At 42.3% G+C, this 16324-nt stretch overlaps 4 protein-coding genes across 6 annotated transcripts in view; 2 read left to right on the top strand and 2 right to left on the bottom strand.

The window, feature by feature from the left end:
• The window catches only part of LOC139328890 (RNA-binding motif, single-stranded-interacting protein 2-like), a 152480-nt gene that overhangs the window by 41523 nt on the left and 94633 nt on the right, over nt 1–16324 (bottom strand). The gene's annotated exons all lie outside the window — the stretch shown is intronic.
• Nucleotides 1463–5326, top strand: smug1 (single-strand-selective monofunctional uracil-DNA glycosylase 1). The gene is made up of 2 exons (XM_070959155.1): nt 1463–1932; nt 2446–5326. The coding sequence occupies exons 1-2, from the start codon at nt 1618–1620 to the stop codon at nt 2971–2973; spliced, it is 843 nt and encodes a 280-aa protein (XP_070815256.1). The 5' UTR covers nt 1463–1617; the 3' UTR covers nt 2974–5326.
• LOC139328885 (calcium-binding and coiled-coil domain-containing protein 1-like) lies at nt 7177–12523 on the top strand. Its single transcript, XM_070958955.1, has 13 exons — nt 7177–7321; nt 7446–7548; nt 7821–8023; nt 8238–8450; nt 8568–8716; nt 8819–8888; nt 9166–9420; nt 9516–9641; nt 9950–10045; nt 10493–10580; nt 10667–10824; nt 11762–11838; nt 12213–12523. The coding sequence occupies exons 1-13, from the start codon at nt 7190–7192 to the stop codon at nt 12238–12240; spliced, it is 1698 nt and encodes a 565-aa protein (XP_070815056.1). The 5' UTR covers nt 7177–7189; the 3' UTR covers nt 12241–12523.
• The window catches only part of rargb (retinoic acid receptor, gamma b), a 36015-nt gene continuing 32790 nt past the window's right edge, over nt 13100–16324 (bottom strand). For all 3 annotated transcript variants that reach the window (XM_070958952.1, XM_070958953.1, XM_070958954.1), the window contains one exon: nt 13100–16215. In XM_070958952.1, the coding sequence (XP_070815053.1) occupies nt 15896–16215 (320 nt within the window). In that variant the 3' untranslated portion in view covers nt 13100–15895. The remainder of the gene's footprint in view (nt 16216–16324) is intronic.

The following is a 16324-nucleotide window of genomic DNA, read 5'->3' as shown; positions in this document are numbered from 1 at the left end:
AATTGTAAACACTGGAGAGAAAGGAAAAAAAGAGGAAAAAAGATGGATATTTTTTTCCTTCAGACTGTACTCGACTTTAGGTTTTAGACAAAGCCTATTTCTCCTCAACTTGACACATAAGGTGGACAGAACAATTTGGATCAGTACAGTTGAGAGCCCAGTATGTTCGGTGATTTTGACATTAGAGGCAGTAGTACCACAAGAAAATGTTTTCTTTCTTATACGAAGTCCCTGGTATTTGTAGTAAATTATATTGATAATGGTATTAGATGAACAACAGCGACAGTAGCTATCACAGATTAGTTGTTTTCTTTATTAGTCTTGCATGCAGAGTTATGGTCCTCAGTTAAGATAGGATCTTGATATTGATTATTTTGTGTAGGAAAATGAGTGCATAAGAATAACTTCCTAAAAAAATGTTACAATGATTATTGTAAAATGGGCTAACTAATATGTACCCTTGTGATCCAATTAGTTTGAAGTATATGAAATCAGAGGAGAGGCTTCTTACTATTATGCTGAAATAAAAGAATTTGTAAAGGACTTTTGTATGCTCGTGGCTGTGTTGACTTCATTTTGATGTTCATCATTTCACAAACAAAGATATTTTCTGTTTCAAGTTATTTTGAACTATGTTTGAAATCCTGCTCCTGCTGAAAGCCTGTCACTCAGCACCTCATAGCTATGTAGCAAAGAACTTGGATTTTCCAATCACCAGTAATGGGGCCAACCTCTTTGATTCAATTTAATGATCAGTGGTTTGTCTCATTATCCAAGCTGGATGGATCCCATCTGCATGATGTAAAAAGGACTGGTTTCAGAGTCTTTTAAAATAAGAGCATGAACATGGTAAACTATCCTATCAGAAACTCATAAAGGGCCTATTAGTTGAATGGCTTCAAGTGCTTTGTCCATCGTGGTGGTCCCTGGCAAAATGAGTTGTTCAGTTTAAATGGTATTTCATTCATAAGAAGTTAGCTTATTGGAAAAATATTTGAAGAATGACCCTCAGCAGTTTAGGTTTAACCCTCACACTTATCACCCAGCCAACCAGCAGAATACACATGTCCTAAAACTAGAACAATAACTATATTTTCCACCTGATAATAATAACATACTGTAACATTTCAGAAAATAAAATACAGATGATTCAAGTAAAAATTCCACTGAGCCATTCTGACTTCCCTTTGCTCTGTATATGAACAGTGATATATATGGTTGACTATTTTAGACAATCCACAGAGCAGAAAATCCAAGGATGTGACTGTGACACACTTTTTTTTTTATAAGATAATATGTTTATAACACGGTTAATTCCGTTGAAGACTTCAAATAATACTTCAGGTGGCTGTGAAGCACGACACCTGTACTGAGCGCAGCGCTTTGCTGTAATGACACCAGTGTTGCAGTAGAGGGCAGCAGCCGCTTTGAACGCAGCCAGAGGACGAATACACAGGAAGGCGCAGAAGAAGAAAACACTGGTGGAAGAAGTTCATGTTTACCATAAAAATGCTGCAGAACAGCATGCTAACAGTGTTTAAACGGAAGCTGTGAAAACGTAACGTTAATGGTTTAATCTGATAAAACGGCTCACATTTAACACGGTCACAACAAAACATGTCAGATGACAATTCAGCTGCGGGTGAAACGGGAGTCGACGGGGAGAAGCCTTTATGTGACTCAAAGCCGAGGGCTTTAAAACCGGGACCGGAGGTCAACACGACGCCCTCCTCCAGATTTCTGGAGATTGAGCTGGAGCTGAACACCCACCTCCGGCGGCTCACCTTCAGCGAGCCGGTCCGGTACATTTACAACCCGCTGGAGTACGCATGGGACACCCACCGCTGCTACGTGGAGAAGTACTGTCAGGGCGGACAAAGGATCCTGTTTTTGGGGATGAATCCAGGACCTTTCGGCATGGCACAGACTGGGGTGAGCGCAGCATTTAGATACATGTGCATTTCATATCATTTAGCTTGTTAAATTGATCTATCAGTGTAGTAGTGTGGATAAATTTGTTACGCACCGATGGTCTTTCCTGATTGGCTGTGAGTGCGGAAGCCAACACAAACAACAACAAGCCTTGTTTTCAGCTGGAGCAGCGTTGCCTCACCTGTAAACATGACACGCATGTGCGGTCAGATGAGGCCCACAGCTCACGTGTGCCCCAGAATCCCCATAAGGGGTTAATCTGGCCATGTAACATGACGTAAAACAGACATTTAATTATGAGGTCCTGTCTTTCACTGGTGTGCTAATGTTGCTTATCACGTGCATTCAGTATTACGTATTCTGCACATTTTCCTCACCAGATGTTGTGCTGTTATAACAAAGTTAAGGTTCTGACTTGTTTAAATCAATGTCATTTTGCTTTAATGCAGTCACTCTCAATGCTGTGTCTGTGCTGTTTAAAAAAGCTAAAATGATCTATTCCTCTTTGCATAGGTCCCATTTGGGGAGGTGAAGTCAGTTGTTGATTGGCTGAAGATCACAGGGGAGGTCGGTCATCCTCCTGATGAGCATCCAAAGCGACGGATCTCAGGGCTTGCCTGCACTCAGAGTGAAGTGAGTGGTGCACGTTTCTGGGGCTTCTTCAGGAAGTTGTGTGGTGAGCCAGCGCTGTTCTTCCAGCACTGCTTCGTGCACAATCTGTGCCCGCTCATTTTCATGAGTGCCAGCGGGAAGAATTTAACCCCCCCTGAACTGCTTACAGTTGAACGGGAGGCCCTCCTGGCCCTCTGTGACATCGCACTGTGCCAGGCAGTGGAGGCGCTGGGTGTCTCCATGGTGATCGGAGTGGGAAGGGTGGCAGAGCAGCGGGCGCGGCGAGCTCTGTCTGCTGCGGGTGTCAATGTGCGAGTTGAGGGCATCATGCATCCCTCGCCCAGAAACCCACAGGCCAATAAGGGCTGGGAGGAAGTAGCTAAAGCCAAGCTGGCAGAACTTGGTGTCATGTCGCTGCTGAACGTGTGAGCGATCGACCTCCTCAGACACTGTCTTCATCGACAGCAGCATGGAGTGCGCTCGCTCTGACAACTGATCAGGATGTGAGGAGTTTGAGGAAGAGACTCAGTGTGCAGACTCATATTTCTCTTCACGCCTCCGTCTGTGAGTCAGAATAAACGTTGTCATCTTCAGTGGCAGCAAACTGCTCCAAGGAGAGCGTATTTTACACTAATGCCTTCCACCTCTGTCATCAATAATGCTGTAAAAGTCTGTTCAGTAAGCAACAGCATGTCCTCTTCCACTGTAAAGATTTCTCTGTTCATTTCTTTATGGATCAGTGCATGCACTGGGCCAATGTTTGTAAAAAAAAAAAAAATCTATACATCTATACACTAATGCAAGTAGACGGTGCTTTGGATATATGCTTACGGTTATATTCAAAATGTAAGCTCAGGGTGTTGATGAAAAGTCAGTGTTTAAATGTTCTTGTCCGGTAATTCTCTTAAGACTGTAGCTTGGGGGGGAAAGCAGTGTACTTAATATGAGTGTGCATAAAGTTTAAATTCAGCCTCGTAACAGGCTTTATAGCCTGTCCCAATAGGTATTAGCTAATGATGACACATACTGGGATACACAGTGACCTTACATGACCATGGAAAACTACTGCACTGCAGTGAATGCGCTTAACTTTTCATTAGACACTTTAATTTATTCAAAGAACATATTCACCAAATTGAACAACTGTCATCATGACTTTTCTGCATGTTTACAAAAAGAAGTCTTCAAGAAGAAAAACAAGCACCCACATGACAGACCTGATGACCAATGACGGTGCAAAGGTCAGAAATATTCTCAGATGACAAATATATTTTGTAAAGTTGTAAGTATTGTTCATGCTGGATTACTGTATTGTTTTGTATTTTTTTTAATTACTTTTTAATACTCATTTATTGTGACACTTTTGTTAACAGTTTTGTTTACGCAGTGATTTTATCCACAGTTTTACCAGTTTTGTGAATTATTTCTGGGCTCAGTGCTCTTAAAATTAAGACCTTTCTGTTTAAAGATAAAGATAAAAAGCCAACTTTATAAAGAATTTGATTGGAAGGTCAAAACCAGGTTCTTCAGGACACCATTAACAACTTCTCTCTCCAAGAGTAACCCTAGCAACAAATGCTGGAGGAACTGTCTTATGGTCGGCAACCACACTCACATATTCTGGGACTGTCCGAAAATACAAATATTTTGGAAAAAAATTAAAGCGGAACTGGAAAAGATTTTGAGAATGGACCTCCCCATGGACTCCTTGCTATTTCTACTGGATGTGTTCCCTGACCACCTGTTAACGACAGACCAGTATTATTTATTGCATGTACTATTAGTCATTGCAAGAAAAATGATTACTCTTAACTGGAGGAAACCTGACTCCCCTACAGTTGCTCAATGGCTGCAGAGGGTAAAACTTGTATATCAGATGGAATTTATGACTGCCCAGTTACAGCTTAAAGTACCTATCTTTATGAGAAGATGGGCCCCAGTTAGTGACTACCTACCCTAAGACTCCCAACGAGTTACCTTTCATTTAACTAACCATTATTATTCTAAATATGTGAATTGCTTATTCACATAATCTCAGGATGCTTTATTGTTTTTGTTTAGCTTTGTTCTGATTTTTTTGTACTTCAGTTGTCAATTGTCACTTATTATGTGTATACAGACAATAAAGTTAAAAAAAAAAAGATAAAGATAAAGTTTCTGCCTCTGGCAATCCAAAGATCAAGGCTTACTGGCAATGACTGACAACATTTAGCATGTTAACGGGACAGTACGCTAACATTTAGCCTGTTACTGAACTGTGCTAAACGTTAGCATGCTAAAATGCTGTGTAAGTCTTAAAGGAACATTGTGTAGGATTTAGGGGGTCTATTGCTAGAAACGGAATCTAATAGTGAGAATTGCAGTGTGTTTTTATTAGTTTATAATCCTCTGAAAATAAGGATCGTTGTGTTTGGTTGCCTCAGGATGAGCTCTTTATATGTGCAGAGGGTGCAGGTCTTCATCCATAGAGTACGGTATGTTGCACCGCCATGTTTCTACAGTAGCCCAAAATGGACAAACCCAACACTGACTCGAGACACAACGCCTTTTGCGTATTTAGCAGCTCCCGTAGGTTCTCCTACATGCTTGAGAGGGAGTGTGAGGTGAGGGGTGAGTATTTGGTTGCAGTCTGCAACATCACCACTAGGTGCCACTAAATCTTACACACTGGTCCCTTAAGCTGATGGGAAATGAGTTTCACAGTTATCCTGTCATGAACTGCTGTGTTTCACTCTTTCTTATCCTTTGGTGTAACCAGATGAAAATGTCACAGTGCAAATAAACGCAACATTAAAATTCATGCTGGCTGAATTCCATTAAGCTGCTTCAGTTTCAGGGTTGCTGTGCATATTGGCTCACTGTCACACCGTCATGACTGGGACTGTTGAATAGAGTTATTGTTAATGTTATTTGTGACACTTGTGCTTCTCTGACTGCGACATGTCAAAATGTTGCTTCTCTCAGCAGCTTTTACCTGCCAACAAGTGCAAACAGGAAATTAAATCACATTTTCCACCTGTGCCACATGGAGAGCAGTTTTCCCTTTTTCCATTAAGAGAGGCAGAGGTCCCAGAGGGGGTGAGGTGTCACGGGTAAAGTTAGTGGGACAGAAGATGAGAGTAATTTATTCTAAAATATGTAAAAGAATTGTTTCAAACTTCAGCACCAGTCACAACACTGGGATGTCATGTCTAATGCTTGTCATCAGAGCAGCTGATCACAGTATTCAGCAAACCTCAGTTCACCACCCTTACAGTTTTAATACACTAATGTAAATGTCTGTTAAACTGCTTCCTTTATAATGTTCAGCCTTTGATTTTGAGGGACTTCTGACCATGAGAGCCCCCAAACATACTAAATCCATCACTCACTTGTTGAATATGGGCTTTTGCTGAACCTACACTGCCATCAAGTGTTCACAAGTGGGACCGCAATGCTTACGCAATCACTTTGAGTACAAAAGTTAAAGCATAGAGAATATTACATTTGTAGGCTGTGTCCAAATGAAACGAGGAGATGCCTGATGAGTTTTACACAAAACTACTGTTTTTATGCTTTTTATTGATTTTGGGACAGTGAGTTCACTAACGTTGTTATTAAAAGAAATGTTTAGCCATTTAGCCCCCCAACCCCTCCTTTACTACTGAGAATTGCAATGAGCAACAACATCCAGCAGCAGATCCGATGACACCGTCCTGTAATGGGAGTTGAAGTCTGCAGCGCTGCTTTGCCTTTTGATGAGCTGTGCGCTTACGGACTGCATCTCCCATGAGTCACCCAGCATCACTAATTTTACTTGGGGTCCACATGGTTCAGAGGATGTTGTGAAACTCTTGCACCTGACAGGATTGCTCATCACTATCTGTGTACAGATTAATGCACATGAGGTAGCAGAAAAGACCTCACTTCATTTCTCAAGGTAAGAAAACATTTATAGCACAAAGTTCAGCAATTTATTCAGCCTGCAATTATCACTTGTTCTTAGAAAGCCAGTTGGTGCTTGATTACAGCAGATAAAGCAAGGTGACAAAAGATTTATCTTTTTAGGAGGAATACTTTTGTTTTTTATGTAATTTTTTCATTAATGGCACACATTTAAGAGCAATTGTTAGCATAAAAACTATACCTTTTATTTGTGTTAACTGTATATTTACGAATGCAGTAATGATGTCAGTTTTGTGGTTTTTAGGGATGAAATATAAGACAAGAAATTCCGAAAAGAAAAGAAATATATGAAAAATCTTAATGTAAAGCTGTTATTTATTTGGCTAAGCACAATTTTCTATGATCAACAACTAATTCTAAAACCTGTTACGGAACGACTTTAATAAAAGAAACGACGGTTATGATAATAAAAAAGTTGCCTACTACACAAGTATATAATGCTCAGACAGTGCTCAGAGCTGAAAAAAGTCTTTTTCACAGAGTATAGAGAAGTAGAGAGTATAACCTCAGAGCTATATGAGCTTGTTGTGTAGAAACGTTTTTTTGGGGCCGTAGGCGGCTGGTATTATGACCCAGCTGCATTCCTGAACTGACTCGGCTATCGCCTTTCATCAGCTGTTCTCCTCCAGACTGAAACTGGAGCACATTTCACTGGATGCTCGTCCGTTTTTCTTCCTAAACAGCACAGCTTCCTATTACCATGGATAAACAGCCCACGGTGGTGTTTCGAAATGTGGGGCAACTGTACTTCCCCCAGACCAGAGTGGAGTGTCACTACAGTCTGACCCCTGAGCATCAGTGGAGCAGCAGTGACTGGATCGGGATTTTTGAGGTGGAGGCACTCACTTCAGCACTGAAACAAGAAAAGCAGACTGAGGTCTGTGTTGTGTGGTGGTGATGCGGATGCACGTTAGTATGTTTTGTGGGTTAACACTGTGTTTGCTGTCATGCCACAGGTAGGATGGTCTTCAGTGAAACAGTATTATACTTATACATGGGCTCTTGTTCCTGAAGGCTACACTGAGGGCACCAGTGTCAACAGCTGTGCACTTTTCCAGGGTAAGAATTCAGCCAAACATTTTAGTTCTTCTTCTAAGCACCTGTAACCACACCCAACAGTGATGTCACAGTGCACTGACCCACCTGGAGTACAAGTCATATCACTGTGAGACACCACGGGAAGGTGGCAAAATAAGACTAAGTAGCAAGCTAATTTATGGGGGACATTGAGGGCTAATTAAGAGAGAGTAGTGCTCCATATTTCCATTTTTTACACTTCGTGCTTTGTCTTACTTTGCTTTATTCTGTAATGTTTTTCTGTCTTAACCCAGCATCCTACCTGCCCCGCCCCAGCTCTGTGGAGTATGAGTTCGTATATGTGGATAAGCTGGGAGAGGTGTGTGCCCGGAGTCGCCCCTTCACCTTCTGCGCCCCCAAGCCGCTGGAGGAGCTGGAGACTCTGAAAGAGGAACGAGACGAGGAGGACGGAGAGGAGGAGCTGCTCCTTGTCATCCCCAGGGCCCAGCTGCTGCAGGTGGGAAGAACTGCACCTGATAAGCCAATTTGTCCTTCATAGCAATAATTAGTTAGTTTATTTGATAGAATCAAACAACAAAAACTAAACACAGGCCATCATTGACAAAATTCCCCTTCAGTGCAACGAATGTCTACCTTAAATTAGTTGAGTAAAACCACTAACATGACAGTTTACATGACAGTCCTGTCCTCCGTCCTCCTGTTGTGAGCAGAGCCGGCTGGAGGAATCCTTGAAAAAACAAGTGGAGATACAGCAGGCTCTGGACCAGATGAGAAAGGAGACAGAGAATGAGAAAGAGAACAGCAAACAAGCAAAGATGGAGTGGGAGCGCGAAAGAGAGGCGATGAAGGAGGAGATCGCAGAGCTCAGAGACAACTTGAGACAAAACTACGAAATGCTGAGGAAGGTGGAGGGAAAACACAAGGTACGTACAGACTCCTTTTTATCATCAAACTGTCCTGAATTTAACTGATTACTAATTTGATTAAAATACACACACACACATGAAAAAAAATCCTGTCATCTCTCCACAACACTGAAGGATGTGAAAACTAATGAAGAAAATCTGACCTCTGAGCTGAGCAACCTTCTGAGTGAAAAAGCTGAGAGTCAGCAGCGAATCCAAGACCTGGAGGAGGACATCAAGGTCCTGAATGACAGGGAGAAAGAAGGGAGCATGGAACTGGAAAGGCGAGTGTTTGAGGCGTATGCTATGTCAAACGTTTGTCTTGGTAGAGTTATTTCCTTTTGCCTAAAACAAACTTTTTTTTTTCTTTTTTTTTTATCTAACAGGCTGAAGGAGAGAGTGAAGAAAATGTCCAGTCAAATGAAACATGATGAGGAAAAGAGAAAGTCCCTGCAGGTAACTGCTTCTTCTTCTCTTATAAACACAGTTTAGTCAGAGAAGGAGACAGAGACTTCCAACCCAACAGCTCCCTGGAACAAGGTCAGGTTTGGTTACTAGCTGTCATCTTGTCAGCAGTGAGAGTAAAATCACCTTAACTGCAGTAACTAAGGAGCAGAATCTGAGAAGTTATTGCTTTCCTGTTCCTTCTGGAGGCTGTATCAGACAGACAAAATGTTATTCTCCCCCATTCCAGCTGTCTGCCATTCTCCCTACATGTCTCGTGTCTCTGCAGGCGGAGTACGAGGCTGCTCGGGTGGAGGTGCAAGGGCTGCAGGAGCGTCTGGAGGCCGGCGAGCATGTAGCTGAGTGCTTGCGCAGGGAGCTGCGGGAGCTGGGCATCCGTCAGGGCCATGCCCACACCGAGCTGCACCAAGCCCGGCTTCAAGTGGCCCAGCTCACCCTGCAGCTGTCCGAGGAGAACCTGGTCCTCAGGGAGGAGCGCGCCAGCTGGGCCCAAGAGAGAGAAGCACACAGATATGCAGCAGAAGTGAGGATGAGACGGAGTCTGATGCTGCGCATGGACGACCTGTGTGTCAGCCTGACTCAGCTGTTAAACGATGTCTTGTTGTTGTTTTCATGCAGACTGATAAAAAGAAATTGCAAGACTTGAGCTGTGAGGTGCAGAGGAAGGAGGAGTGGCTCCAGGAGGAGAGGATGGAGAGGGAGAAACTAGAAGTAGAGCTTGGAAGTGAGAGAGACTGCAATCGAGTAAGTAAATCCAAGTAAATCGCGTTCACTATTATTCATTACACAAACACATTCAGCCTTAAATAGAACTGCTCGTGTGCCACAAATCTGCACCATCAGCTGCTCACGTTGTACTTTGGAAACTGGAGAACGGTGCCAGAGTTCAGTGTCGCTCTTTTATAACTCACACGCCGGCGCAAATAGAAAGGCTTCCATGAACAGTGAGTAAACATTTCCTCTCACCGTCATCAGCAGGAAAGAGGACAAGCAGGGTCAGACGTGTGCAGTGTGTTCAGGTGGTCTGACCGTCATGCTGCTGCCCCCTGCAGGTGCTGCTGATTGATGCCAAGCGAGAGCTGCAGGAGCTGAAGGCCAGTCTGAGGAAAGCCCAGAGAGAGCGAGATGAGCAGCAGGCCGATAAACAGGCAAGCACAACATGGGTGTTTCAGTCAAGAGTATTAAATCTACCTGAATGTGTCATCATGCCAACAGTTTGGTCCATGTTTCCTCCTTTTCCCTTTCAAGTTGTTCATCTTTGGAGGTGGATGGTTTTCCATCAAACACACATAATAGTCAAAATAAAGAAAAAAGTGATAAAAAGAAGCTTTTACTTTTGCCACTTTAACTATAGTTTGATGTGAATCCTGACACTTGTCACAGTGTTTCTTCACCTATTTTACTTTTCACCACCGTTTACAGTCAACATGCAGCACAGTTAAAACAGTAGAGTCGTAAGTTACAAAAAGTAAGAATAACTTCATGAACTGAAAACATGAGAGGATGCCACTCAAATGTACTCAATCAATTCCTTTCTTCCGCTTCATCTTCTTCCTCTTGTTCCTCAAACCTGTGGATTTGAATGACACCGGCAGGACCTGCTGAGCTACATCCAGCAGTTAGAGCAGAGGTTGGGGATTGTGCCAGAAACCAAGTCAAATGGAGAAATGTCCCCACGTATCAGTGAGTAATGACGTTTCTACACAGCACTTCTACTGGACTGCACTGTAATGAGCACCAAAGTGAAGAGTCTGCACTGATTTAAACAGTTCCTGGCTCTTCCTCCGCAGATGACGAGGATGCTTCCTCAGCTTCCTCCAGATCGATCTGTTCACCTCTTTTCTCGTCCGCTCACCTGGAACCGCCGGACACAGCCGAGATCCCCGCTGAGACACACATCCAGGACAAAGACGCCTCTGACACACAGGTATTCACACGTGAGCTAAACCGGGTTTAACACCAGCTGTGCTGGGAGCTAACAGAGCCCAGTGAGCAAATATTTGACAAGTTTCCAAACCGCGTCCTGAAGCTCCCTCGTCCTGCGAGTGTTTGCTGCGGCTCCATTGTCGAACACCAAGGTTTAATGCTGACTGGTAGAAAGAAGTATTTATTCTGATGGGGTCAGGTTTGATAGAGGACATGTGGAACAAAGACCGGCAGGGACAGGAACACAGAAAAGCTTTAAATGCACAGAAAAGCACAGATGATAGATAAAAGATAGTCACACAAAATTATTCCTCGATGCTCAGCTGCAACGACCACATCTTTCTTTGTCATCTTTCAAGTTATCCATTGTAGATTTTCTTTATTTTGATCATAGTTTGTGCTTTTGTTTCACAATATACACAATTACTGTCCTGAAGGTCCCAGATTAGACAGACTACAGACCAGAGAAGTAGAATATAGATCAGGGTGATAGACTAAAGATTAGGGTAATAGTCTATAGAATAAGGTAATAGACTATTGATTAGGGTAATAGACCATAGTTTAGGGCTGCATTTTGGTTTTGCTGCCTTGTTACCAGCAGTCTCAAACCTTTCTAAGTAAATGCTGTCAGTGATATAAGATCAGTTATACTTCTCTTATGTATGCTGAAATGTTTGAGAATGGTTCAGATTATATTTGATGACACACATCTAAGAAACATGTTAAGTTATTTAGGTGCTCATGAAATGAATGAAGTGCCATATCTTGTATTTTGTTCTTCAGTAACATCAGAACGAGTATTTTGGACGTTAGATTTGAAAAGCACAAACACTGATCCACGTGACTGGGTCCCACACAAATGTTTTGGACGTGTGTATTATCAAACAACAGACAAATCTGCAGTTTACGTCCTTCTCTGCTTGTGTCTGTTCAATCAGGATGTGCGGAGGCATCAGAGCAGAGCCGGTGAAAGGAAGAGACTGATCCTTCCAGAACTTGTCGACCCCATCCTGAGGTGACAATTCTGACTTTCTACCAGTCACAGTGAAAACCTTGTGTCCCCGTCCACGACTGCAATGACCTCTCCGAAAATATTATGTGATGACTTCATTCACGCTCTCGTCCCTGGCAGACTGGGTGTTATTTTATCAAAGCTGTCGTTCCACTTGCTTTTCTCATGGGGAGAGTCACAGAGAGCACTAGAGAGTAAAATAAAAGTGTGACTAACCTCAAAATAAGAGTAGGATAGCAGCCATGATAAAATAGGTTGTGTAAAGCAAGTGGTAGGTCAGCAGGAGGAGAGACGGGTTTGTTAACCTTCTTACTGACTGTTTATTTTTGTATCCTCAGCACCGTCTGTAATACCTTCAACTGTCTTTCTGTCTGCAGTGAGCTGGCTGACTCCCCCATGTGGTAACATGTCGATGGATGACGGACGGCAAGCTGCTTGTTTACCACTGCTACACAAGTTCACATGGGTCTGAAGAAAACCGAGTGTCATTTTGTGCTCATTCTGTTCATTTTTATTTAACTGTTCATGTAGAAAATGGCCTTCAAAAAGGTCTTATTTATAGTGTAGAGCTTTCCTGTCACGAGTGTCTGTATTCAAAGAAAACATGACACAAGTTTAAAGTCTTAAATGTCCAGAATTGTGTTGTGTTTCAGTAGTGTAATGATGGCTTTATTACTGTTCAAGCATTAATAAAGCTGCTAATGTGCTAATAACACAGTTTTTGTCCTCATGTGCTTCTCGTCTTTATGTTCTCCTCTGGACTTCCATACAGACACTGATTGTCCAAGAATGTCTTTCAGCTTGTTTTAGACTCCGTCTGTAATTCATAAAAAAAAACTGTCTAGCTTTTTAGCTGATTAGAAAGTGAAGATGTTGCAGCTGTTCAGAGAAAAGTGTCAGATGGTGCCATCGTGCCAGTTTGGACTGAATACATTACGTCTTGCTTTGCAGGGTATCAGTGTGTAACCTCTGCATGTGAGTGTGAATTCTGAAGCCGTGTCCAAAGTGTGGGTGTATATTACAGACAAGTGTGAAGTGTTCTGTTGCAGCTTGTTGAGCACAGCGTCAGGTTGGAAGAGCATGAACTTTAAAGTATGAATCTTTTGTTGACTGCGCCTCTTACATTAAATATGATAAATATATGTTGTTGGACGTAGTCTTAGGGAGCAGTAGCTGTGTTTCCATCCTAAGACTTTCCACGAAAACCTGCATGAAGAAGACGACAACTGGACACTGAGAGGTCTGAGAACAAAAAAAGCGCCTTTATCAAAATACAAGAAAGACAACAAGGAATAACAAATAAGCAAACAATAAGCAGCAAACAAGCAAAAATGTAAAAACAAGGACAGATCATCCCAGTCTTTGTTTTTCCGTGTGTGTGTGTGTGTGTGTGTGTGTGTGTGTGTGTGTGTGTGTGTGTGTGTGTGTGTGTGTGTGTGTGTGTGTGTATCAGAGCCATTTTGGTAAAAGTCCAATTGAAATAAAACTCATGAGGTGTCTGAATCCCTGAACATGAAGACATGAAGATATTTGCACCTACAAAGATTGTTTATAAAAAGTAAGACATTAATTTCAAAAAACAACAACAAAACGTAACAGAGACGAGATGGTTCCAGCTTCACAAGTCACTTGAGATCATGAAATCTCCTCCATCACACGATACAGAGTGAATATATTTCAATAGAATCTTTTATGACTTTTGCTTCTGTCCAGATGTGATGTAATATCTGTCTTTGGTATTCTTTTTATTTACTCACAAGCTTACATAGAGAGCTGAGGCCGCGGTGACCTCTTCCATGGCGAATCTATTGCACCAGCTCAAACTCAAGAAACGAAAAACAGGTTCAAGAATAGATAAAAACAAAATAGGAAAAAATTTTTATCATGAAGTTATGTGATGAAGAAACACCCTTAAATAATAAACAACATAGTATGAATTGGCTGATGATGTATAAAATATTGATCGTGTGTGTGTGTGTGTGTGTGTGTGTGTGTGTGTGTGGGTGTGTGTGACAGAGTGAGGAAAGTCACAGGTGATATATTTTGTCTTTTACCTCAGTCATATGGTTATGATGTTGCCATCCTATAATATCACAAATAAAAAAACATCTTCATAGTGTCAGTGTGTTGAATCAACGTCCGTGTCCTTGTGGACATGTGGTGCTAAAGACCAGTTTCACTTTTACATATGCTGGTGAGTCCCCACAGTGGTCACAGGATCTGTTTCTTCTCTTTCTCTGCTTCATTCACGGAGTGAATGTCTCCACATATCATAACCAGAAACACACATTCCTCTTTTCAGACACTAGCACCATCGTTGAAGCTCATTGTGTCCCTCATGTCAACAAACTACATCAACAATATGTGTCATGAAGGACCACATGCTGATGGAGAATCTTTTCCCTTACAACTATTAAGGAGTTTAGTCAGACTCACATTGTCTTTCATTACACAAATAGTGACAATTTTAAAATACATAAAAAAGCTGTAAAATCTCAATGAAAAACAAATTAATATTAAGTATTTATTTTACAAAATCCGTGTTTTGCGTCACTCATTAGATACAGCACACATGAACACACGGTATGTGAAAGTACTGCCCTGTGCTTCAGCAGACAGCTCACCCAAAGTAAAGCTTTTGTCTTGGGGTCAATCACGTTGGACGGTTGCAACCTTAGTGACAACTGATCAAGTGATTCTTGATCAGCTTGCATTGGCATCAGTGTCCTACTGTCCACCAGAAGTCTTTGGATGAGTGAAAACATTTCGTTTTTTGCTACAAAACCTCTCTTATGTGTATTTTTAGGAGGACTAATAATTGGGACTTCTGCATAAATGCTTTACTGTGGATTATGGCAGTAATGACACACTCATGCACACACACATACACACCTGAGGTTTTCTGTGAAGTAAACTGCTTTGAAGGGTTTTGTCTGTTTTGATGATGCTTTGCTCACGCTAACAAAATGAACATATTATGGCTTACCTGTACCTGCACGTGCAGCATGCTCATCAGCTTGAATAATCCCCCCCTCCTCTGTGTAAGAAGACTGTTTGGTGAAGAAGGGGACGACATGTCGGAGCATTCACACCAACAATTTTCTTAAAATACTGAATTGACAGGTGAGACGTGGCCCTGATTGAATCAACCTGAGATCGTGTGATGACATTAAATCTACCCTGCAGATTCTTTAGTCAAAGTATCTTTTGTTAAATGATTGTGTGTAGAGGTGGAGATACATCACAGCATTCGTTTTGCATTCTTCGTTAAGGGACTTGTTTGGATCACGAGCACCAGAGCTGAAATCACAGTGGGAGCTCTTCTCCTCTTCCTCTCTTTCAGATGGTTTCACTCCATGTGCTTGTCATCTTGTGAGTTTTGAGTCCTGCTCTGTCTTTGCTATTGCTCTCTTTACTCTCTTTGCTATTGCTTCTCGCTGTGTCCAATAAAGCTGAAATGCATAAAATTAAAGACAAGCTTAAAAAAACAAAACACATATGAGTGAAAAATATACAAGAAAAAGAGTTCCACAAACAAACAGGCATGAAGAAAGAACAGAAATGTGTACATGCTTTGAAAAAAATGCAATAAAAAAATAAGTAGAATATCTCTGAATAGTAATAAAAGGAATTCTGAGAAGACGTTTTGCGGACACCACATATTGATGCAATGTATTTTTACCATCAATTTTATACAAAGCATAGCCCTTATAGATAGCGGAGGAGTGCATCTTCTTCTGTCCACCACCTCTCGTCCCTCTCTGGGTTGGACGAAACACTTTTGAAATATCTTTCAGACAGTCTTGTTTTGGCACAGTGATTTTTCACGGCGCTCCCGTCAACCCGCTGACATTTAGTGCTTTTGCTTCTCCCACTCACTGCTTCCTATGCTGAATTTAACGCGTTTTCCTTTCAGTCAACATGTACAGTATATGTAAATATGTGCTGTATGCAACACCGTTGTCATATAAGAGCCCAATTCTGCGAGGTGTGTGGGAGGAGATGTTGCTGGCCGAGGGCTCAGCCATCTGAGGGAGGAAGCAGCATCGTTGTGTCTCTCTCACTGCGTCTTCCCGGTCACGCCTTTCTTTTGCACGCCCACTGCCGCTTCCCCGCTCGGCTCCCCGTCACTGTCCGCCCCTCGCTCTCTTTCTTCGTCCCAGTAGTCGTCCTCTTCCTCCTCCTCTTCCTCCTCAACGGTCGACTCATATGTGGCCTTCTCCTCTTGCTTGATGGCTTGGATGGCAGGGGGGGCGGCTGCGGCGCTGTCCCCTGAGTCGCTGCTGTCCTCGAAGGCCTCTGGGTTCTCCAGCATCTCCCTGATCAGTGGAGGCATGGGGCCTGGGATCTCCGTCTTCAGTGTGATGGCTCTCTCTGCACCTGCAGGCATACACACACACGCACACACACCTAATCAGTTTTTCATTTGAATTTGAGGAAAACATCCACAAAACTATAAATCTGACTGCAAACGATCTACATGCAAATC

The sequence above is a fragment of the Chaetodon trifascialis genome, chromosome 3 (assembly GCF_039877785.1).
Source record: "Chaetodon trifascialis isolate fChaTrf1 chromosome 3, fChaTrf1.hap1, whole genome shotgun sequence".
Lineage (NCBI taxonomy): Eukaryota > Metazoa > Chordata > Actinopteri > Chaetodontiformes > Chaetodontidae > Chaetodon > Chaetodon trifascialis.
The sequence above is the reverse complement of the archived record's forward strand: the minus strand, read 5'-3'. Positions and strand labels throughout refer to the sequence as shown.